The sequence below is a fragment of the Salmo salar genome, chromosome 05 (genome assembly GCF_965601325.2).
Source record: "Salmo salar chromosome 05, fSalSal1, whole genome shotgun sequence".
Classification (NCBI taxonomy): Eukaryota; Metazoa; Chordata; class Actinopteri; order Salmoniformes; family Salmonidae; genus Salmo; species Salmo salar.
The window spans coordinates 20554475-20580647 of NC_138295.1; the positions used below are offsets into that span (position 1 = coordinate 20554475).

General features: G+C 38.1%; 2 protein-coding genes across 2 annotated transcripts in view; one reads left to right on the forward strand and one right to left on the reverse strand.

Moving 5' to 3' along the window:
- The first annotated feature begins 226 nt into the window (after nucleotides 1–226).
- LOC106604429 (uncharacterized) overlaps nucleotides 227–26173 on the forward strand; it is a 60712-nt gene continuing 34765 nt past the window's right edge. Inside the window, exon 1 of the mRNA XM_045719402.2 lies at nucleotides 227–493. Coding sequence (XP_045575358.2) covers nucleotides 227–493 — 267 coding nt within the window. The remainder of the gene's footprint in view (nucleotides 494–26173) is intronic.
- Nucleotides 17772–24388, reverse strand: LOC106604500 (signal-regulatory protein beta-2). Its single transcript, XM_014199166.3, has 6 exons — nucleotides 24274–24388; nucleotides 23666–24010; nucleotides 22824–23165; nucleotides 20539–20655; nucleotides 20349–20401; nucleotides 17772–20214 (listed from the first exon to the last, which is right to left on the reverse strand). Exons 1-6 carry the CDS (start codon nucleotides 24314–24316, stop codon nucleotides 20083–20085), a joined length of 1032 nt encoding a protein of 343 aa, XP_014054641.1. The 5' UTR covers nucleotides 24317–24388; the 3' UTR covers nucleotides 17772–20082.

The following is a 26173-nucleotide window of genomic DNA, read 5'->3' on the forward strand; positions in this document are numbered from 1 at the left end:
TTGGAAGTGGAAATTGTCTTTATGGGGTTTCTGGTACTGTTGAGCTTTCGTCAGTCCTTCAGTCCTAGTTCTTCTGATTAACCTAAACTTTTCTATCTGTTTTGCATTTTTAGATGTGACACAATGCGACAATATTCAGTGGCAAGTTAAAGTAAGGGAGGTTTACATTGGTGACACAGTGACTCTCTGCTGTGTTTTCTCAAATAGAATATACAATAGGGGAAACATGTACTGGTTTGAGCAAATAGTGGGGGAAATCCCTCAAGTTGTTGCAAGGATGCAGAAATTTCAGTCCAAGCCGGAACTGTACAAGGAATTTAACAATTCCCATCTCAATCTGGAGAAGGCTGAAGCTGATTGGATATATCGTCTTACAATCCCAAAGATGGAACCAACGGATGAAGCAATTTACTATTGTGCAAGAAGGACAGAATACGATGTAAACTTTATCAATGGGACTTTTTTAGTATTAAAAGGCAATGAGAAGATACCTGTTGGGGCTACAGGTTAGCAATGAACCCCGAGTCGGGATTGCTAACAAGGCTGGAAATTCAAAACATCAAAAATCTAATAATTTCAATTTCTCAAACAATCAACTATTTTACACAATTTAAAAGATAAACATCTCCTTAATCTAACCACATTGTTCGATTTTCAAAGAGGCTTTACGGCAAAAGCATAAAGTTAGATTATGTTAGGACAGTACATAGCCACAAAAGTACAAACATCCATTTTCAATTCAAGGTCAGGCGTCACCAAAAGCAGAAACCAGCTAGAATTATGTACTAACCTTTGTCAATCTCCATCAGATGACACTCCTAGGACATTATGTTATACAATACATGCATTTTTTGTTCCATCAAGTTCATATTTATATCCAAAAACAGCATTTTACAGTAGCGTGAAATTCAGATTTTTTTCTTCTCTGAAATGCTTCCGGTGAACATAACAAAATTACTATTCGAAAACATTGGTAAATTATAATATTGTCATTCAAAGAATAATATATTATCATCTCGTAATTGCTACCGAATGGCCAGATCTCAAAATAACTTTACTGGGAAATCACATTTTGCAATAAACGGGGTGCTATGCTAAGAACAATAAGCTATGCTATACAGTTAGCATCATCTAAAATCGATAATAACATTGTAAATATCCCCTTACCTTTGATTATCTCCATCAGAAGGCAGGCATCCCAGGTCCGGAAGGCATCCCAGGTCCTGAACAAATGTGGTTTCTTTTGACAAAGTTCATAATTTATGTCCAAATAACACCAAGTACTTAGCGTTCATTATGCTCCCACAAAACGTGGTGGGGGGAGTGTAAAATCACGCCGAAAAGCTAAAAAAACCTAGTAAATAATCTATTTACGTTCGTTCAAACATGTCAAATGTTGTTTAGCATTAATCTTTTGGTCCATTTTTAACGTTAAACATCAGTAATATTTTCACACAACCTATCCTATGTCTAGATAAACAATGATGACAAACTCACGCTTCTCAGATTTATGCGCAGGCGCAAAAAAATGAAGTGATGACATGTCAACTTCCTTGGATTCTAATTTGCTCTCTGTTTATCATAGACGCTTCAAACAACTTTATAAAGATCGTTGACATCTAGTGGAAGCCGTAGGTGTTGCGAAATGAATCCTTTCTCACTATGGTATCTATAAAACAATGACACTAAATAGTACAGTCACAAAATTCACATTTTTTTTTTTGATCTATTTTTCACAGGTTTTTGCCTGCAATATGAGTTTTGTTATACTTACAGACACCATTAAAACTGTTTTAGAAAATTCAGAGTGTTTTCTATCCGAATGTGTTAATAATATGCATATCCTAGCTTCTGAGTTGGTGTAGGAGGCAGTTAAAAATGGGCACATATTTTTTTTCAAAATGTCTCAATACTGCCCCCGAGCCCCAACAGGTTATTAATGCCCTTTATTTCTTGCTCAGGGTTCTTATCTTCATATGTTTTCTATGTGTCTGTTGTAACAAGTGTGCTGAGGGTCGGGAAGCAAGTTCAGGGAATGAGTGTTTTAATAAATAAAAGAAACAATGAATACGTAATGCAAACATCGCACCGACATGAAAACAGAGTCAATAACACCTGAGGAAAGAACCAAGCGGAGTGACAGATGTAGGGAAGATAATCAAGGAGCTGCTGGAGGTGAGTGTCATGAGGCGCAGGTGCGCAAGACGATGGTGACAGGTGTGCGTGATAATCAGCAGCCTGATGACCTAGAGCCCGGAGAGGGAGTATACGTGACATCTGTGTGTTTTTATACATTCATGTGCATTTTAGAAAGTGTTGTTTCAGATTGATTTACATGAAACAATAAATGTACCATTTAGGTAAGAATCACCAGATGTCTGATTACAAGACTGTGGTACAGCGGCCAATGTCTGACCCATTCCACCCAGGAGAAAATGTGACTCTACAGTGTACAGTACTCTCTGAGACCTGTACAGAAGAGCACAGTGTGTACTGGTTCAGAGCGAGATCAGGAGAATCCCATCCAGGAGTCATTTACACCCCTGGGAACAGGAGTGATGAGGGTGAGAAGAGCCCTGAGACTCCCTCTCCTACACAGAGCTGTGTCTACAGCTTCTCTACTAAGAACAACCTCAGCCCCTCTGATGCTGGGACTTATTACTGTGCAGTTGCCACATGTGGGGAGATCCTGTTGGGCAATGGAACAAATTTGGACATGGCCACTAAAAAAAAATGGAACGAGTCAGGTAGAATCAGTGTAACTGAAGTGTACAGATGTAGGATCTTAATTTGAGTCAGTTTGCTACAGCAGGAAAATGTGATTCATTATGTGGATTATAATTAATGGCCATTTTTGTAGGGGTTGATAACATAAGAGTGATCAAATTCAGATCTTACATCTGTAGGCCTAATGTTTACATCATTCTTCTCTAGTGCCAGTACATGAACCTAAATCTGCCAACCTATTTATACATTTTCTTGGGTAGAAATTGTGATAGATACTTCATGACATTCATATTTATGTTTGTTTCAGAAAAGTCTCTGGTAGTGGTTGTTGTTGGTTTGGTAGTCACGTTGGTGTTGTGTGATATTGGGATCATCTTCCTTGCCTGCACCAGAAGTAAAAACAAGTCTGTGAAAATTGCAAAGGTAAGCAATACAATTATGAAAATTTGCTAGATACATTTTGCTGCCCTGAAGTTACAGTAGTTTTGAATTGCTATGGACATTTATCTTGTCTTTCATTCCTGTCTGGTAAACCTTGTCTTCATTTTTGCCCCTAATTATTATTTTTTTTATATTTTTTTTTTTACATTTATTGAAATATGGTCATGTTAACCATTTCCTGAGAAGTTTCTGTTTTGTAGATAAGATGTTGTCTTCTGACAGCAAAGCTTAATTTTTATATATTTTTGGTTTTCTATCGAAGCAGTAGGTGCCTGTCGGGGAGGCAGACATGACAGATTAAGGGGAGAACAGGTATATCTACATTGTGAAATGGTTCAATTCCAATTTGAGGGTGAAATTCCTCAATGGCTCATAATAACCCTTGAAAGCTACTCTATGTGATGAATAATGATCCAGTAATTATATATTTTCCAACCAATACGTGGCCTACTGTTTGTATTTCTGTGAACATAACCTTTAAAATGTAATATAATAAACATGTAACTGAGAAGCATTTATATGTAATGTATGTTCCTCCTTAGGATCAAGATGGAGTTACGTTGAATTATGCTGCATTGCATTTCTCTGAGAGGAAAACTAAAAGAGGAAGAAAGAAGAGAGAGTCACCACAGGAGAGTGTGTACTCTGATGTCAGGTGTTCAGACTGGGAGTGCATGTAGCTTAATCATTCTAAAATGTAACATTAATAATACTTACATTTGTAAGTCAGTGCAATTTCAGTAAACATCTAAAATTTTGATGGTTTGTTTTGAATCCCATGATGAATCATCATCATCATCATCACACGTTTAGCTTTGTACTGAAAGTGTTCTACTCTTGTCAAACTCATGATTTAAGACTAGAGACAGGTACCCTGGGATCCAGACCAGGTGGTGGTACAAGACAAGCTTTTTGTGTTCTGGTGAAGCTCTTTTTTCATTCTTGCTGTTTGGATTAGAAAGTAAATGGTTGTAAAGCTACGGGGTGGTGCTGTAGAGCTGTGTGGGTGGCTGTTTGAGTGAAACAGATGTGGAGGAGAAGCAACCAGTGTAATAGCACAGCCCTTTCGTTATTGATGCGTCCTGTTGACAACATCAAAAGAGCTTCCCCAGATACACAGATTAGACTGATGCTGTATCAAACACATTCCATTTTCACACTATAGAGTCAAGACGAACATGCTGTACTGGGCTGGCCTGTTTATGCATCCACCATTGTTTCTAGAACTGTGCTGCAAAGGACAATGTGAAAATAATTTATCTGAGCCAGCACAGTATGGTTCAGCATGTATAGAAATGGTGAGAGTGTTAGTTAACTGACTCTGAACACTTCCACAATGAAACAAAACTTGTATTAACCCAATATGAAACACAATTGGTATATTAACACAATATGTATAAAAGTGGTCCAAAGAAGGGAATATATTGATATATTTATCAAAACATAAAGTATTTATTTCTCAATTTCATAATCATAAAAAAAAGTACTGGTAGGTCAAAACACTAAAGCCCTGACTTTATTTCGCAGAGTCTCAATCCCGAACAAGCCTCACCTCAAACACCTCCCTTCAGTGTAGGGGAATGGAAAAGGGTTACAGTATACAATAAAGAATCCATACTGATAGTCAGTCACAAACGGAGTGAGAGAGTCCTGACTCACACCTAAATGAAGATAGCAATGTGTTATTAATGTCATAGCCTTTCTCTCCGCCCATTAGTGGGAGGTACCACTTATGTTCCAAACTAGTGTAGCAAAAAATAGACAAGTCAGTCATCTGCAATACAGAGAGATTATTCTCAGATTTCATCTCAACATAATTACCTAATTTGCATGGGCATTAAACATTTGAACAGCTAAAACACAAAATGGTTTGTTGAACTCAGTAGAACAAGTAGTATTAGTCTCAACATGATGGAGTGGGTGTTTGTTACTAGCTATTATTAAACTCTTCTGCTGTACTTCAGATATGGCTAGTACATATCTGGTAATGCACACAGGTAGCCTACAATATTGAGTCAAATACAATTCAAGTGTGAATATGTTGTTTAAAGAGTTCGTATCTGAGGCAACAAAGACAACATCACATGCATTGTTTCCACAGGAGGCTGCTGAGGGGAAGATGGATAATTATAATGTCTGGAGCAGAGTAAATGGAATGACATCAAACACATGGAAACCTTGAACCATGTGTTTGATGTATTTGATACTATTCCACTCATTCAACTCCAATCATTACCACGAGCCAGTCCTCTCCAATTAAGTTGCCACCAACCTCCTGTGGTACCGTATGCCCTGTATATAAATAGGTGGTATCGTGTGCCCTGTTTAACTAGGTGTTTCAATACATGCTGACTAATACATGCTGACTGGTCACAGTTTCTATGAGGATTATGGCAACATCACGACAACACTAAAACAATTCAAAAGTTTGATTTGATGTTGATACTGTATGTACCACCCTTGAAATAGTAAATACTGACTAGTGTGTTAAACTGATTATCCTATTTAGCATGTCATGTCAGTACCTTCAGTGACTCCACTGTAGCACCACTAGCTTCAGTTTACCATATAAAGACAATGTTCATTTGTAGAGGTAAAGGGCTGCTGTTTGTTTGTGACCAGTTTCGTGTGTGACGATAATCACCCTGTAGTTTTCCACTCGGTTTTGACCGAGCGAGAGAGCGAGACCCACACAGGATGACTGACCTGCAGTTGAGGACTGATTTAAAAAAAACAGGCAGACACATGTGCATTGACAAGACAAACCCTCCACTCTGAGCCTGCAGAGCGACTTACCACTTCAAAGCAAAGGTGTGAACTCCACGGCAAAGCCAGTCAAGGTGTGAAAATGTAACGTGTTCAGCTCAAAAAAGAACCATGTTGAAAAATTACCCAATTCTCAAAAATCATTCTACATCAAGCCACTCCCCTTAGTAACTAAATTAGCCTTAATTAACTAAGCCTTAACTAATTTAGACTTCGTTGAACCAAAACCCTAACACTTGATGACATTGATGACACCTGATGACATTATCAGAAATGTGAAAAGTGTGGCAAGTTATTCAAATATTTACAGCAATCCATTCATTAAAGTTCTTTAGGTTATTTTGGTGATGTGCCAACATAACCCTGATATAAATAAGGCAACTTTGCATAAAAAATACTGCTATTTGATGTAGTTTAAAAGCAGCAGATCGATTACCCAGGCCTGTTTGACCTCCCCTCTAGACAGCAGCAGATCTATTACCCAGGCCTGTTTGACCTCCCCACTAGAGAGCAGCAGATCTATTACCCAGGCCTGTTTGACCTCCCCACTAGACAGCAGCAGATCTATTACCCAGGCCTGTTTGGCCTCCCCACTAGAGCCCAGCAGATCTATTAACCAGGCCTGTTTGACCTCCCCACTAGACAGCAGCAGATCTATTACCCAGGCCTGTTTGACCTTCCCACTAGAGAGCAGCAGATCTATTACCCAGGCCTGTTTGACCTTCCCACTAGAGAGCAGCAGATCTATTACCCAGGCCTGTTTGACCTCCCCACTAGAGACCAGCAGATATAGTACCCAGCCCTATTTGACCTCCCCACTAGAGACCAGCAGATCTATTACCCAGGCCTGTTTGACCTCCGCACTAGAGCCCAGCAGATCTATTAACCAGGCCTGTTTGACCTCCCCACTAGAGAGCAGCAGATCTATTACCCAGGCCTGTTTGACCTCCCCACCAGAGAGCAGCAGACCTCACAATCATGTCACTATCATGTGTTAGGCTGTTTGAGACTGTGTGTGTGAGTAGGTGATGGAGTTTGCAGGATGGAAATAAGTAGCTTTCTGTGTGTGTACCCATATTTCCGTAAGTAGGTACACATTGGTATGAGTGAGACTGATCATGCATGTGCGTGTCTCTGTATGTTTGCTGTTGGTGTGTAGACCTGTGTGTTGGTGTGTAGGCGTGTGTGCGTGTCAAGCATGTTCAGAGGTTGTACGTTTTGTTTAAAGTGTAAATCTGCCGTTCAAACAATTACAAAGTGGTCACTCCACCACTGAGGGGTATCCTACGAAGCAGGTTTGAGGAGTTAGCGAGGTCAACTCTGAGTTCATCTCAGGATAGCCAGTCAAACGAAATTGCTCACCTTTTATCCAGGTACATTTCTAACACAATGAATCCTTCAGAACTAACTTGCTCGGGGTCAGGCTAACTCACGGTGAACTCCACTTACTCTAAATGAAATGACTGAGCTGTGAGTTGAGGACCAATGAAATCAGATTCTCTCCATTTTGCAAATATTGCTTCAGCATCCCCTTCATTTGAGGAAGAAAACTGATTTAAATATTGTATTAATTACATTTAAATTCTCAGTAATTTAATCTGATTACTTTCCTACTTTTGGATCACTTTCCCTTTAAGAGGCATTAGAAGAAAACAAAAAGCATCCTTCAAAGGTATTTAGTGTGTCATCATATTGGTCTCTTACCTGCGTTCAGACTGGCTTAGCTGGAATAAATGTAAACTTTTTTCAATGCTGAATTGAATGTCATTGATAAAACAGAAAGGTGTCATTTTTTTTTTTGCAAACATCCTTTCAGAATTTCAAATGAATCCAACAAGTAATCATCTTGTTTTATAAAATTATCTGTAGTCTGATTACAATATTTTTGAAGGTAATGTCACTGATTATAGTTACCCATTTTTATAATCAGATTACATGTAATCAGTTACTCCCCAACCCTGTACAGAAGAGAACATGAACATGACTCATGTGGACTGTATGACCAAGCATCTGTAATGATCTGTAGGGCTTTGTAACATTTCCTTTGTTATTTATCTAAATAAAATAATGTGTGCATTTGTACGAATGTGTGTATACCTGCATATGTGTGTCTGTGCGTGCATGCATATGTGCATCAACAGTCATGAGGACCAGTCAATATGAGTCAAACCTTGCTGTGTCACGCCCTGACCTTAGAGAGACTTTTATTTTCCTCTAGTTTGGTTAGGTCAGGGTGTGATGTGGGGTGGGCAATCAAGTTTGTCTATTTCTTTGTGTTTAGCAGAGTATGGTTCCTAATCAGAGGCAGCTGTCTATCGTTGTCTCAGATTAGGAATCATACTTAGGCAGCCCTTTTTCCACCTTTAGTTGTGGGATCTTGTTTTTGTGTAGATGCCTTTGAGCAGCTCCAGAATGTCACGGTTTCATTTTCATTAAAAAGATGTGGAATTCCATGCACGCTGCGCCTTTGGTTTATTTATGATCGGGAGTTCGAAGATCGTGACATGCTGGCCATTACAATGTACTTTTGGTCTTTTGTTTTGCAGCAGTGTTGCTGGCATGTTTTGCACGCCCACGCTTGACAAGTGGTGAGCCGGTTCACAGTGGTTTAGCTCGTAGGCTGTGGCGGGCCATCTCTGCACTTTGGACAGACCTCTGAGCTGTTTACTCACAACAGACCTGTCTTCACTGCCTGTGTGTAGCCACAAGATGCACAGCTATGTTATGGCTGTGAGAGACTTTGACAAACAAGCTCATTTTAGCAAACCTGTTAACTTGAGAGTTGTAGGGCCAGCTTCACGGACAGAATAAAGCTTGGAGTGAGTCTTTTTCTCACTTAGTAAATCTCTAACTTTTACCCTCAAGTCCTGATCTGATGTAAGTCTAGAATTTTTACTTGAAGGCATATGTTTACTGACAGTAAAAGTCCTCTAGGTGTCACGTCCTGACCATAGAAAGCTGTTATTTTCTATGGTAGGTCAGGCCGTGACAGTTTTTTTTCTAGTTTAGATTGTCTATTATGTTTGTATTTCTGTTGGGCTTTTTTGGGATCTCCAATTAGAGGCAGCTGGTCATCGTTGTTTCTAATTGGAGATCATTCTTAAGTAGTTTTTCCCACCTGGGTTTGTGGGAAATGTCATGGACGAATCAGAATTAGTTGGGTAACATATATAATTAAGATGTTTTATTAGTATAATATGCTTATTTGAGGTACTTGTCATTAGAATGTGTCCATTGGACTCTGGTGTCTTTTCAGTTTCACGTCTACCTTAGCTGGGGCTCAGACACTTGGGGCCCAGAGAGGGGAGAGGTCAGATTTGTCATCATGGGAATGTGTCTTTACTTATTCTTAAACCATGTGGAGGGATGGCGTGATTAATGGGGAACCAATGACTTGTCTCCACAATGTCTGAGCAAGTCACTCCCTCCTTTTCTTTATTGTGGGGAGGATTATGGCAGTAAATGGACCCTTGTATGTCCTCTCTTAGATCTCGCACTTATCCTGTGATAATATATGGCCTAGAGGCTCACTCCCCAGTGAGCCTGTCCAGGAGTAGGGTTAAGAGGGGGTTTGCTTGAGATGGGAGTATCTAGAGTTGACAATTGATATGTGCCATTGGATGAAATGGTGTTTTTGTTCTATACCGTACCAGGGAGGGACGGTTCTAGGGAGACCAGATACTGGGCTATTCAATGAACCAGGTTGACATAGCAGTTACTGTCAGCTGTGTTTTATGGATATCTGTCATTCAAAACTTAACCTTTGTGAACTGTTACTAAGTATCTGTTTGTCAATATACGTTGAAGGGGGTGTATCGTTGCTATAAAAGATGTCTGTAGCCATTGTGTAATTACCTCATTCAATGGTTCATTCGAGAGTGCATTATTGGGGGTCAAGTACTTTTGCAAAAGTATCTTAAGTATTAAAGATGTAGTTTAACTCGGACTGGTGTGTTTAACTCTTCTCATTTGGTAATGCAGAAATTAGCCACGACAGAGATTGTATGTTTCACCTCTTCGTCATGGTTTGTTGTTTTTGTTCTTTAGTTTATTTGTATGTATTGCATAGTTTCACAGTTTAATAAAGAAAATGTGGAACGATACACACGCTGCGCTTTGGTCCGCTCCTTCATCATACAACAACCGTGACACTAGGAGCACATCTAAAACGTATTGTTAATGCAGTGTTCAATGCAACATATGAAAAACTGGTCATGAGGTACCTATACATACCTGTTTGCTGATGTGTATGACATGTCTTACACTCAAGATGTGCTTTCAACTGATGTCTGCAGTGTGCTTGTCCTACGTATGGAAACATTTATACAGGGAACGCTGAAATGCCCAGCCCCCACTTAGTTTCAGCTGCTTGGCCAGGATGACATGTGTGCTGAGGGAGTGTGATTGGGTTAATCAGTAACTCAGACTCACCACCTCATTGTGACCTATTTTCAGACAGAGCTGTTTCTATGACTTACCGGATGTCGAGACAGGCTCCCTGTACAACAAAACTCTTTCCAAAGTGCCAGTCATGTTGTGTTCAAAATTGCACCCTATTCCCTACTGTATGCGGTGCATTACATTTGACAAGGGCCATAGGGCTCAGGTCAAAAATAGAGCTCTATATAGGGAAAAGGGTGAGATTTGAGACATCTGTTTTTTAAATGGGCTAAAAGCACACTGGCAGATGAAGTAACTGGTTAGACACATTCAAATTAGCCCTGTGTGTGTGTATGTATATATATAAAATGAGTGACTTGAGCATAGCCCCCATTAATACCAGCTCTTATATAGTCTTATAACAAATGGGATTTTTTAAATATTTGTCTTCAATTATTTCTGGATATGGTTCATCTTCATGTTGAAAACATTGAAGCACAGAGAGCAGTCTTTTTAGATGATCATGATAATATTGATGATACTGATTTTGATGGTGATAATTGTGACTGATGATCATATTCATGCAAGTACAGTCAATCAAATGTATTTATAAAGCCCTTCTTACATCAGCTGATGTCAAAGTGCCGTACAGAAAGTCAACATCATGTGGGGTGCTCAACAAAATACAAATCCAGCGAATGATATACAATGGAACATAATTGTTTGTTAGCTGGACTCAAACTCATGTGAGAATGTGATGGTCTATGATATTTTCCACACACTACAGTTGGTGTGAGAGTGAATCTGTTACAGCGAGAGTAGCCTCTGTAGAATTCACACCTCTAACACCAAACACATTGATGTTCAAGTTTCCAGGCATCATTGTTTGTCTCTGGACATGTTTTGTGTTTGTTGGTTTCATTGCGGATGGCTAAAAGACCGCAGTGGGAAATGTCACAGCCCTCTCGTTCTGGAAGCCCTCCCTCCTTATTCAAGCCAAACACAGATAACCTCTTGGTCTTATTCCCCTGAATGTGACACCTCACCCTTTTTGCCATGTACTTCTCCCTATTAGGAATAATAACCTCAAACAATAGGATATATTTGACTACAAGGTATTGGCTAAGGAGTGAGTTTCAGGCATATGTGAAATCGCCCTTAGAATCAAGTATGTGTTTTTATTCATTGATCAATTTTCTCTGCTAGTCCACTCTACCACTAGTTTTGACAATGAGTACAGTATAGGCCAAAATAGTAATTTGAGTTGCATGCACAAAATGCAATATGCATGAATATTATGGTTAACTGGATTCACTTGTACCTTTTCAAGTTTTAATTGATTTGAATTGAGGGTTCAAGTCTTTCACTACTTTTCCAGATGCTAGCTAAAACAGAATGAAACATCTCATGTTAGTAAAGGCATATTTAATTGTTTAATGAGATACAACAGCGAAGGCTAACAAAATCAATTAAATTAGTAGCATTAACTTTGACCAAAAGACTAGTGTTTTAGCAGTATGAAGAGATTACACCTGAGAGAACATTGACGTGGTTCATAATTGTATGCATTGACCTAACACCACATTGACCTATGGTCAGACTGTGAGACTGGTAAGATAGTTATGTCCTAAACTAGTGAAACAGCGACATCTGTTGAAAGACTACCAGAGCACCATCATGTAAAATGTTCCTCCCTGATGCTGTATCAATTGTAATGTCATTGACAGAAATGTGACCATGTTCATGTTACACCACTCTGTTATGTCTTACAATAGTAAAGTGTGCTTTGCATCACTCTATTCAGAGCTCATTTAACCAAGCTGTCAATTATGGTTTTGTAATGTAGAATTGGGATTTTGTTTCTTTTCAGAAAAGTAAATAAACTTTATAGACTGTAAAAGCATAATGTTGAAACCACTCCTATTAACACCTCATTCCTTTTTTACTAAGCCTTACTCGAACGATACAAACCACACACACATGCTGCTCCCAACCTAACATGAGTAACAGGAACAATCTCTCCACGGGAGATCTCAAAGGCTGGTCCAGTGGTTCTCAAATATCCCTGGTTAATATCTCTCCTTCAAATGAAGATACATGAAAAGCATGTCCAATACAGTGGTGTGGTGAAGAGAAATTATTCAGTTAAAATGCTGTTCTACTTTTTCAATTGTTTCAAGGACATGTAAAGCTTTCTGACAAAAACATTCTCTTTCAGTGTTTTTTACGCATCAGTTTGTTTGGTTTGAAGGAGCACTAAACTGATGATAAGCAAATAATTCAACAATGAACTGGTCTACTGATGAACAATGAAATGGACATTAACTTCACAACATGCCAATGTTACAAGGAGGTTGTCATCTGAGATGCACATTCTATAGAAACCAGCAGATATAGGGGACCTCCAGGACCAGGATTTGGGGGAAATACTGCCCCTAACACTTCCAATCAATTCCTGCATCGAAATAAAACACTTTATCAATAAATGCAATTAAATAATACAAAAAAATACAAATACATTGAAGGCATCCATAAATGAGCAATCACATGTCAAGGCAGGCTCCACAAAATGGTGGCCTGCTCCAAATACATTCATAGTAAGACCCTGGCCTTACTGTTGACCTTTTCATTCACTACAAGTTCTGTTATACCATTCACATCTGACTAAAATATGTTGAAATTTTAACATTGAACATCAAGTAAAATAAATAGTCATCAGTTGGGATGCTGTAATGGCACTGACATGAAATGTATTTTTTATTAAATTGAGTCAATTATGTTTGATGTTATATAAAACAAAAGTTCAGGACTTGTGGGCATTACTTTTGGGATCTGAGGGGTTGTGGTCCTGCTGGGTTGATTGTTATTGGACAATATGCAAGGACTTTGATATGGGGTAGCTAATCATAGAAAATGTGACTTCTCTTATGCTTGTATTTTGTTCTGATTTCAACCACATTTAAGATTACATTTCTCTCTTTCTCTTCTGGAATAACCAAACACATCCACTGTCATTGTGATGATGATCAAATAGGAACACTACATCTTTGCTCAACCCACAACCAACCCCAGCTGGTTCATGTTCAATACGATTACATAGAGTTATCCAATAATAAATGCTTTTGTTCTCCATTTCAAAATGTTTTAAAGGTCAACTTTGGGCACGAAAATTGACAACCTCCTCCCCTTTCACAATTTTCAAACAGAAATGGGGTGTGCCTTTGGTGGTTCGTTGATGTGTCATTCTGGTCATGCACACCTCGACCAACATAGCTAGTTCATCAGCTTAGCTAGCCAGTAACTCCTCCTGTATGTGTTGACGTCATTTCACAGGATTGTTTTTGGATGGAAGCTGTAGAAAGTGATAAGAAATTGTACTTCTGTAGCTCAATATTCTATTCATCCCAAAGTCAACCTTTAAAACATTTGCCATAATGAGCATGACCCTGATCTTCAGGCTGCAGTAATTGGCTATTTCCACATGGGAATGACAGTGACCATAACTGATAACCAAAACAAAACTGCCAGAGAGAAGGTGGCTGACTGCTGAGCTGAACCGTTCCTTGTTCCACTTGGATCCGGTTTGGTCTCAGACCCGAGGGTGGCTTGATGGGGGTTGAGGGCTTATGTAGGGAGGGGAGTAGGGCTATTCATCACTCTCACCTTTGCCTCCACAACCCGTTCCGCTGTCCTCCTCGCCCTCACCTTCAGAGTGAAAAGCGAGTGAGATTGGAAAAGAGAGAGAGATGAGTGATACAGAAAATGAGAGAAGTAGAAAAAAAGTGGAAAAGAAAGTGTGTAACCGTGTTTCCATCGACAGTTTTAATGAGTAAAGTCATACCGTATAAAAATAAATCATGACAGCAACAGTATGATGGAAACAGGAAGTTTCGGTCCAATTTTATAAATGCCAACAGATAATTTGTTTGTTTGACATGGTGGGATATTTCTGAGTCGGTAAAATGTATTATGCGAGAAATGGTGGTGGATATGCCTTAATGCGTAAATGTTGATATAATAACCATCATATATATTGAAGTAAACTTGGAGACACGTGATGATATGTTGTGCGGTCCACCTTCCACTACAACCAAACTACGACTCATGCAGTTTATTAGGCTATAGATTAAATAAGTTAAGGTGATGAGCTTGATGCTACTTTCCAATAAATATTGATGTCCTTATTCTGGTGACATGATGATCAACGCTTGACTGCCATTTGACAAATAAAAATGTCCATAATAATCTTATCGCGCAGCCCATGGGTGTCAAACTCATTCCACGGAGGGCCGAGTGTCTGCGGGTTAAGACAACCAGGTGAAGGGAGTTCCTTACTAATTATACTGAACAAAAATATTAACACAACACGTGTTGGTCCCATGTTTCGTGAGCTGAAATAAAAGATCCCAGAAATGTTCCATATGCACAAAAAGCTTATTTCTCTCTAATTCTGTGCACAAATTTATCTGTCAGAAACCGTCTCAGGGAAGCTCATCTGCATGCTCATCTTCCTCACCAGGGTCTTGACCTGACTGCAGTTCGGCATCACCTTAGATGGCCACTGGCATGCTTGAGAAGTGTGCTCTTCACGATGAATCCCGGTTTCAACAGTACCGGGCAAATGGCAGAAAGAGTGTGGAAAGAGTGCCCCATGGTGGCAATGAAGTTATGGTATGGGCAGGCATAAGCTACAGACAATGAACACAATTTAATTTAATCGATGGAAATTTGAATGCACAGAGATACCGTGAGGAGATCCTGATGCCCATTGTCGTGCCATTCATCCGCTTCCATCACCTCATGTTTCAGCATAATAATGCATGGCCCCATGTCGCATGGATCTGTACACAATTCCTGTAAGCTGAAAATGTCCCACTTCTTCCATGGTCTGCATACTCACTAGATATGTCAGCCATTGAGCATGTTTATTTATATATTTATTTAATTGTTTTACTTTTTCTTATTTTTCTTTTTAAGGGGTGGATCAGCTTTAATATTACGGATAGATTGTTGCTTCCATCAATGTAATTGTCTGCATCATTTCCAATCTCCTGTATATTTTTGGGGTAAATATATATATATCCATATACATACATACATACATACATACATACATACATACATACATACATACATACATACATACATACATACATACATACATACATACATATACACATACATACTTCTTTTAGAATATTCCTTTTTTTCGTCGCAAACACTATCACCCCTCCCCCAATTGGAGTTAACTAATAAACAATAACACGTAGGCTTCTACCTTCAGTTTATACATATTATACACATTTTACAGACACATCTATTTTACAATAGTTATATTTTGTTTGTTTTTAGTCCTTCCTCTATTTCTGATGTCCATCCAGTTTGATTTCTATTTGTAACAGTGCTATTTCACAACATATCTGAACCTATACACAATTTACAGATCCCATATGTTTTACATTGGTTATCTTGTTGTTTTTAGTCCCACCCTTCAGCTCCACACGGTAATGTAAAAGTAGCATTTTTTGTGATTAAATATATAATATAGTACACTCATTATAATTTGGTTTTAATACAGAGAGGTTAGCAAAAGTATCTAGATCATCTATGAGGCTGTGGTGGGATTGTGGTTTTAAAAGAAAAAATGAATCATTAGCGTACAATGAAACCTTTGTTTTTAAGCCACGGATTTCTAATCCCTTAATATAATTGTTGGATCTAATTTTAACAGCTAACATTTCGATGGCAATAATAAATAGATATGCCGATATTGGACAACCTTGTTTTACTCCTCTTGACAGTTTAAAACTTTCTGAGATGGAGCCATTGTTTAATATTTTAAACCTAGGGTTACTATACATAACTTTAGGCATTCCTAACATATTCTAGGCATTTCTATATATACTCCAGTCGTACTTTATCAAAAGCCTTTTTAAAATCAGATATGAAAACCAGGGCTGGTGTCCCCGATATTTCATAGTATTCTATTGGTTCCAGTACTTGTCTTATATTATCTCCAATGTATCGTCCATGTAAAAACCCCATCTGATTAGGATGAATAATATCTGACAATACCTTTTTTAATTCTATGCGCCAAGCATTTAGCTGGAATTTTTTGCATCAAAACACTGATGTGTAAGAGGCCTCCAATTGTTTTAATGGACCGGATCTTTATACAGTTGAAGTCGGAAGTTTACATACACCTTAGCCAACTATATTTAAACTCAGTTTTTCACAATTCCTGACATTTAATTCTAGTAAAAATTCCCTGTCTTAGGTCAGTTAGGATCACCACTATATTTTAAAAATTTGAAATGTCAGAATAATACTAGAGAGAAGGATTTATTTCAGATTTTATTTCTTTCTTCACATTCCCAGTGGGTCAGAAGTTTATATACACTCAATTAGTATTTGGTAGCATTGCCTTTAAATTGTTTAACTTGAGTCAAACGCTTCAGGTAGTCTTCCACAAGCTTCCCACAATAAGTTGGGTGAATTTTGGCCCATTCCTGGTGTAACTAAGTCAGTTTTGTAGGCCTCCTTGCTCGCACACGCTTTTTCAGGTCTGCCCACAAACTTTCTATGGGATTGAGGTCAGGGCTTTGTGATGGCCACTCCAATACCTTGACTGTGTTGTCTTTAAGCCAATTTGCCACAACATTGGAAGTATGCTTGGGGTCATTGTCCATTTGGAAGACCCATTTGCGACCAAGCTTTAACTTCCTGACTGATATCTTGAGATGTTGCTTCAATATATCCACATAATTTCCCATCCTCATGATGCCATCTATTTTGTGATTTGCACCAGTCCCTCCTGCAGCAAAGCACCCTCACAACATGATGCTGCCACCCCCGTGCTTCACGGTTGGGATGGTGTTCTTCGGCTTGCAAACATCTCCCTTTTTCCTCCAAACATAACGATGGTCATTATGGCCAAACATTTCTATTTTTGTTTCATCAGACCAGAGGAAATTTCTCCAAAATGTATGACCTATCTCCCCATGTGCAGTTGCAAACTGTATTCTAGCTTTTTTATGCCGGTTTTGGAGCAGTGGCTTCTTCCTTGCTGAGCGGCCTTTCAGGTTATGTCGATATAGGACTCGTTTTACTGTTGATATAGAGCATCCAGTCTGTCCACCACTGGATGTTGCAATCTGACAGACACAAGCTATCTTATTTTATGGACATTGATTACAGTTTCCGTTCTACAGTTTAAAGGAGTGTAATTCCCAGAGTTACTAACCGATCCTATATACAGTATCTGGCTTGTACCATTTTGTTTCTTTGATTATTTCAAGTGTTAATACATGTGCAGTATGTTTTATTTGTAGTCAATTTCAAAGTTTACTCCTTTGAGGACAGTCAACCTTTGTACCATTATTTAAAGCTCAATTTTAATAATATGATAAATCAGACAATGTTTAATGAGAAATTGGTTTAACAATTCGACACAGCGCTACTGGTACATGCTGGTACATTATACCTGTAATTACAGTACGCTGTTGGAACTCAATAAATACTGTAGAATGTAATTAACATACAATATATACAATGCTTAAGAAGTTATAGTATCTCATTGTTTGTTTCATGGGTTACAATAAATACCACAACAATCATACATTTGGCAAAAATTATTAAAACAATAAAAATAGAACCATAATACAATCAAACATTATTGCAAATAGAGAAAAATTACTTCAAATGGGGGCTGATCAACTCTAATTTTATTTGAAATTCCTTTAAATTGCATCAAACTTTACAATATAACAATAGGTAAGTAATTAATCCTTGTTCAAGCCAGAATGCCTCATAGCGGCAGGAGCCTATCTCCCGATTCTATAGCGGAATGCAGCTTCATGTACAAGTACACATCCTGGACAGGACACTTAACCCAATCCATCTCCTTTATGATGAGTGCCAAACAGAGAGGCATCCGGTCCCATTTTTAGAGTAATTGTGTGACTCGACCAGGGATCAAACCCTCAACCTTCTTATCTCAAGGAGGACACTAAGCACAAGGCCACTGAGTTGGCTCACAGTTAAACAGTATGTCTAAGCAATGGGCTGATATACAATTGATACGATACAAGAGGAGGACATAGAATCACTAAGGAAGTCTAAAATAACAATACAATCACAGATTAAAGGCCAAACTAAAAAGCTGGGTTTTTCAGGAGTGATTTAAAGTCCTCAATGGTTTCTGGCCTTCTACCTGACAGGACAATCCGTTCCATAACAGTGTTGCTCTGACAGAGAACGCTCCTAGAAGAATGAGCTTCTTACATCAGTGGAGGCTCCTCAGAGGAGGAAGGGGAGGACAGTTCTCAGTGAATTTCATAAAAAATGAAATAGTGAAACATTAAAAAGTTATACTTTTTAGATTAAACGATACAAAATATATTCACGTCACCAAGTAATTGATTAAAACACACTGTTTTGCAATGAAGATCTACAGTAGCCTCAACAGCACTCTCTAGGGTAAGCACCATTGTGTAGCTGGAGGACAGCTAGATTCCGTCTTCCTCTGGGTACATTGACTTCAATACAAACGTAGGAGTCTCATGTTTCTCACCGCCTACCATAGAATTACATAGTAATTATGACAACTTCCAGAGGACATCCTCCAACTCATCAGAGTTCTTGTATTATTAACTGAAATGCTGTCCACCCAATCAACGGATCAGAGAATTAATCTATTACTGAAAGCATAAGCTACAGCTAGCTAGCACTGCAGTGCATAAAATGTGGTGAGTAGTTGACTGAAAGAGAGAGAAAGACAACAGTTTTGAACAAATTACTTTCTTAAAAAATTTATGAGGATGGAGAGAGAGAGAGAGAGAGAGAGAGAGAGATATTTGGTATTTTTTTCACTTTCACTTACTTAGCTAGCAAATGCAGCTAGCTTGTTTTGCCTACTCAAACACCCAGCTCAAACAGAGGGATGCTATGTTAGTTAGCTGGCTTTACTATGCAAAATTGGAACTCTTTCAAGTAAAGGTAAGCTTTTTGTTTTACTAATTAGTAAAACAAAAAGCTTACCTTTACTTGTAGCGGGTTAAATATCTTGTTAGTTCTATTAGCCATGTTGACTATGATGTTACTTTAACTAATATGATGACAACGATGTGTGCTGTGTGTAGCGGTTATGACATGAAGGTTTGGTTTGGAAAGGTTTTTTCACCTGGTCACAGACAGCTAATGTGTTGTGCATTGAAGTCCATAAGCGAAACTAAAAGGTGAGAGGAGGAGAGAGCGTAGATGTGAGAAGGAATACAACAAGCTGTTTTTATGTGGTTATGAAAGTGAGCTGTTTGAGTGTGATCAGTGGTGTATTCATTCCGCAGATTCTGTTAAAGCAAATCTTCAACGGAAGCAAACGGAACGAAACTATAATAAATATACCTGAATTTTCCCAATAGACACACTTGTTTGTAACTGTTGGACTAATGACTACACACTAGATCAGATAGATGCAGGCAAAAGTGTGCAAGGCGGTATTGAATGTGTCCCTGTCTGCCCATGTGTCAGTGTCTGTCACCTCAAATCTTTATCTGGACTTGTGTCCACCAATGTTGTAAACTTTCATTCATAGGCTAGGTTGTAGCAACCTCATGATGGGTAAAGGGAAAATTCTGCCACTGTCTTGCTTGATAGAAAATGTCACTGTATCATTAATAAGGGTAAAATATCATGACTGTTTAAATACATTATATATTAAGAAAAGTTTATTGACCAAACTACATCCATTCCTCTGCATATAAGCAACATTCAGTCCCAGTCTGAGTGCCTAACATCAGAGTACACACTCTCCTGTGGTGTCTCTCTCTTCTTTCTTCCTCTTTTAGTTTTCCTCTCAGAGAAATGCAATGCAGCATACTTCAACATAACTCCATCTTTATCCTGTGAATCATCATCATGTTGTTGGTTTTTGATACAAATGTAGTCATAATAATAGTCAGATAATTAGAGTATCTAGTATCATATTGGAAATCACCTACCAACAGGCCAATATTATAACAACTGTATTTATTTACCTGATCACATTCAGTGGTTGAGTTGTCATGTCCAATATGCTGAGCAACACTCACTGTTAACATGAATAAAAACAAGCATCAACATGACAAAAGTTAAAGACAGAGGTATTATACTTGCTGACAAGTATTGTGCATTAATCGTGAAATGTATTAGGTGTTCAACTACAGTTTGTAATACCAGAGAGCTCACCTTTATAATGTTCAGAAATTGGCTTTGTATTTCTGGTGAAGACGAGGATAATGATCACAATCACACAGAAAACTGATGTCACACCCAGTCCAATGACTACATGATCCAGCGATCTTTCTAAAAGGAATAAAAAAAATTATAATGAGAGTCGATATACATGTTACACATATTAAAATAAAATAGTAAGAGAGATATACCATCCTTATATTCAAATAAAGCAGTAAGAGAGATATATACCACCCTTATATTAAAATAAAATAGTAAGAGAGATATATACCACCCTTATATTAAAATAAAATAGTAAGAGAGATATATACCACCCTTATATTAAAATAAAACAGTAAGAGAGATATACCACCCTTATATTAAAATAAAATAGTGAGATATATACCACCCTTATATTAAAATAAAACAGTAAGAGATATATATATATATATATATATATATATATACCACCCCTATATTAAAATAAAATAGTAAGACAGATATATACCACCCTTATATTAAAATATAATAGTAAAATAAATATATACCACCCTTATTTTAAAATAAAATAGTATGAGAGATCTATTCCACCCTTATATTCAAATAATATAGTAGGAGGCATATATACCACCCATATAGTAAGATCAAATAATAATAGAAATACATACCACCATTACATTAAAATAAAATAGTAAGAAATACATACAATCCTTTTATTAAAATAAAATAGAGACAGAGATATATAACACCATTTATATGACAAAAAAATAGTAAGATATATATCTATACCACCCATATATTAAAATAAAAAGTAAGAGAGATATATATAATTTACAATAAAATAGCAACATATATATATATATATATATAATATATATATATATATATATATATATATATATATATATATATATATATATATATAAAGTGCAGGAAAAGTCACCAGAAATCAACAGTTGTTAGGAACAGACCCTGATCCTCTTCTGCCATCTTCAGAAACGTTTTTATTTTAATATAAGGGTGGTATCTATATAAAATAAAAACGTTTCTGAAGATGGCAGAAGAGGATCAGGGTCTGTTCCTAAAACTGTTGATTTCTGGTGACTTTTCCTGCACTTTCAGCAACAGTGGCATCACCCAGGTGGTTGCTACATTTTTGGTAATGGACGACCAGTACCAACAGAAAGGAGCGGCTTCCATGGAGGAACTGAATGCAGGAGAAGTATGTGTGGTGTTCTGATGAGGGGCTCTGTCTTTTATCTCTATCCTGCCTTTCCAGCCCAAACTTCCTCAACTCCCTTTTCCTAGTGTGACTAAAGACATTCAATCTCCATCTCCATCATCCTAATCTGCCCAAGGACATTCAATCTCCATCATCTCAATTTATATTTGTTGTGTTTGTCATTTTATTTAGCTTTTTAACGTTTTGAGATTCATTTTGTAATGAAAAACACTATACACATTACATAGAATTGTTATTATTATCATATAAAGATGTGGATTGATTATAGCCACATTTTGAAGGAGATATTTGTAAAAATATGAATTTTGTATTTCTTTAAATAGGTTATTAGCAGGTTGTATTTTGTTTACAGCATCTAAGAATTTACAGCTGAACATTTATTTCTGGTCAATGATGAGAATATTGTTATAGCAAAAGGCACATTGTCCTCAACCACTGTGCTGTACACTGACTGTATAAAACATTATGAACACCTGCTCTTTCCATGACAGACTGACCAGGTGAATCCAGGTGAAAGGTATGATCCCTTATTGATGTCACTTGTTAAATCCACTTAAATCGGTGTATATGAAGGGGAGGAGACAGGTTACCGAATTATTTTAAAGCCTTGAGACAATTGGATTGTGTAGAGTATGTGTGCCATTCAGAGGGTGAATGGGCAAGGCAAAATATTTAAGTGCCTTTGAACGGGTTATGGTAGTAGGTGCCAGGTGCACCGGTTTGAGTGTGTCAAGACCTGCAACGCTGCTGGGTTTTTCACGCTCAACAGTTTCACGTGTGTATCAAGAATTGTCCACCAGCCAAAGGACATCCAGCCAACATGACAACTGTGGGAAGCATTGGAGTCAACATGTGCCAGCATCCCTGTGGAACACTTTCGACACCTTGTATAGTTCATGCCCCAATGAATTGAGGCTGTTCTGAGGGCAAAAGGGGATGCAACTCAATATTAGGAAGATGTTCATAATGTTTTGTACACTCAATGTACATGCACCACTTAAATATTACTAAACTTTCTTTAATTTCAACACTATAACACATAATATTCATTACTTACCAATATTTATGTTTGTTCCGTTGCCAAACAGGATCTCCCCACATGTGGCCACAGCACAGTAGTAAGTCCCAGCATCAGCGAGACTGAGATTGTTCTTGGAGAGGCTGTAGACACAGCTCTGTGTTCGAGAGGGAGTCTCAGGGCTCTTCTTACACTCATCACTCATGTTCCCAGGGGTGTAAATGACTCCTGGATGGGATTCTCCAGATCCGGCTCTGAACCAGTACACACTGTGTTCTCCTGTACAGGTCTCAGAGAGTACTGTACACTGTAGAGTCACAGTGTGTCCTGGATGGACTGGATCAGAAACTGGTTGCTGCACCAATGTAGGGTGATTGTGTCCTATATTGTGTCATTGTATTGAGAACATAATTATTCACAAGCTTGTAAAGTGGAGACGTCATAGAATTTTAAATGGTATACATTCCTTTAGGCACATGGCAGTTTTGGAAACAGCATTTTGCTTGCTTGATAAGAGTGGCGCGGTTGCTATTTGTCAGTAATTATTCTAATTTATTCACCCACAGTCAGCCAAGATGCTTAGTTAGACATTTTGAGAGTTGTTAACAGTAAAAGTTAGTTAGATAACGTTTCTACACTCTTTTGCTAGCTATACCGTAACGTTGTCATTTCAAAAACCTGTCTCCAAAAATGACGAGTGTCTTTACATTTTACCATTATGACACTTAACCATGAATATACACTTTCTAAGCATACTGCAGCAAGATTTTTGATACTTTTTCTGAACATCTAATGTACATGGCAGTGTACATCTACTGTATGTATAACAATACACAAAAACACTTGGTGAACATTGAAATGCACAATTTAAATTAAATTACCCTTCACAGCCAAAAATGTTGCATGTCCATAGTTCATCCCATACATTGTCCCAATTCCACAAAAGTATGTTGCCTCATCTAATGTGCTGATATTTCTGATAATGAGATTATACACATATTGAGATTCCTCCACATGGAAACGTGGGTTCTTAAACTCTCCTTTAAGTACAGGTTCTGATGCATAGTTTACAGATGCGACAAGATGGGGCAGTTGGCCAACAGTTTGTCTGTACCAGTACAGGAATTGTTGAGATGCCGCTTTAGGACATGGCAAAGATACATTGTCTCCAAATAGACGAGTAGTCACTGGTATTGGTTGAGGAGCATCTTCAGTCTGAATCAGGTCTGCCAAAATGTGAATGTAATCAGATGTCAATTTCAAATGGAAATGGACATGTTAAACCTTTCAATAACAGTGTATTTTCTTAATTAAGTCATCAAACTACTGCAATTTAAATTGTGTGAAGATATATCGGTCACATTGCTGTCCAAACGGAATATATTAAATTACCTTTAGATATGACTTTCCAATATGATATTGTTGTTCTTTTAGATTTTCAATTTTACTGTTCAGTAAAGCACTATGTGAGATTAGGACATGCACTTACACACTTGAGAGAGAAGTCCCCAAAGAAGGCAGATTCTGATCATCTTGATATGGACTGACTGTAGCTTTAACAACTGTTTTTCTTTGTTACTATGAATGACTGACTGACAAAATGAAAAGAATTGTGGGATGTTTAAAATCTAAGAATGACTTGATTGGTTAGGGGAAAGACATGCATCACATCCTGTTGAACGTTTCCATCCGTTTTCAGCCATGTACTCTATGCAATCTAAAGATTTATGGTGTGCACTAATTTGTTGGCCTACATTACAACAAGATATTGCTTAGTGATGCAATATATCCCAGACTCAGATTAAGCCAAGACCACGATTAAAAACATTCTCAATAGAGATTTTACATTGAATGTGTAATGAAGACGCTGTGAGTCGAGACACAGGTGCAGGTGAAACGTTTAATAAAACAACAAACATGGAACAAAACAACATAACAGTAGCGTCTACACATGAACACAGGAAAAATACTGACTGGGGAAGGAACTTAAGGGAGTGCCAGATATAGAGTAGGTAGTAAGTGAGGTAATGTGTGCCTCATGATGACGTACAGGTGCGCTTAATGATTGATGCCAGGTGTGCGTAATAATGGATCCCAGGACCGGTGTTAAGTATACCGGCGACGTCGAACACGGGAGTAGATGTGACAGAAAGAGCTTAGTCCATGACTAGGCTTAATCTGCATTCGGAAAGTATTCAGACCCCTTGACTTTTATTCCATTCTAAAGTGGATTAAATCATTTCTTTCCCCCTTATCAATCTACACACAATACCCCATAAAGACAAAGCAAAAACAGGTTTTCAGAAATGTTTGCAAATGTATTAAAAAAAAGAAGTATTCAGACCTTGTACTCAGTACTTTGTTGAAGCACCTTTGGCAGCGATTACAGCCTCGAGTCTTCTTGATACGACACTACAACCTTGTCACACCTGTATTTCGGGAGTTTCTCCCATTCTTCTCTACATATCCTCTCAAGCTCTGTCAGGTTGGATGACGAGCGTTGCTGCATAGCTATTTTCAGGTCTCCTCAGAGATGTTCCATCGTGTTCCAGTCTGGGTTCTGGCTGGGCCATTCAAGAACATTCAGAGACTTGTCACGAAGCCACTCCTGCGTTGTCTTGGCTGTGTCCTTAGGGTTGTTGTCCTGTTGGAAGGTAAACCTTAACCCCAGTCTGAGATCCTGAGGGCTATGGAGCAGGTTTTAACCTCTTACATCTAGACGTTCCGCTAGCGGAACACCTGCTCCAATATCCAATGATAGGCGTGGCGCGAATTACAAATTCCTCTAAAATCCCAAAACTTCAATTTTTCAAACATATGACTATTTCACAGCATTTTAAAGACAAGACTCTCCTTTATCTAACCACACTGTCCGATTTCAAAAAGGCTTTACAGCGAAAGCAAAACATTAGATTATGTCAGCAGAGTACCCAGCCAGAAATAATCAGACACCCATTTTTCAAGCTAGCATATAATGTCACAAAAAACAAAACCACAGCTAAATGCAGCACTAACTTTTTTTCAACCAGAGCCTACAAAGCCACGATTCAGCTTTTTGCCGCCTTCTGAGAGCGCATGGGAGCCGTAGGAAGTGTCACGTAACAGCAGAGATCCTCTGTAATGGATAGAGATAATCAAGAAGGGCAAGAAATTGTCAGACAGGGCACTTCCTGCATGGAATCTTCTCAGGTTTTGGCCTGCCAAATGAATTCTGTTATACTCACAGACACCATTCAAACAGTTTTAGAAACTTTGGAGTGTTTTCTATCCAAAGCTAATAATTATATGCATATTCTAGTTACTGGGCAGGAGTAGTAACCAGATTAAATCGGGTACGTTTTTTATCCGGCTATGTCAATACTGCCCCCTAGCCCTAACAGGTTAATGTT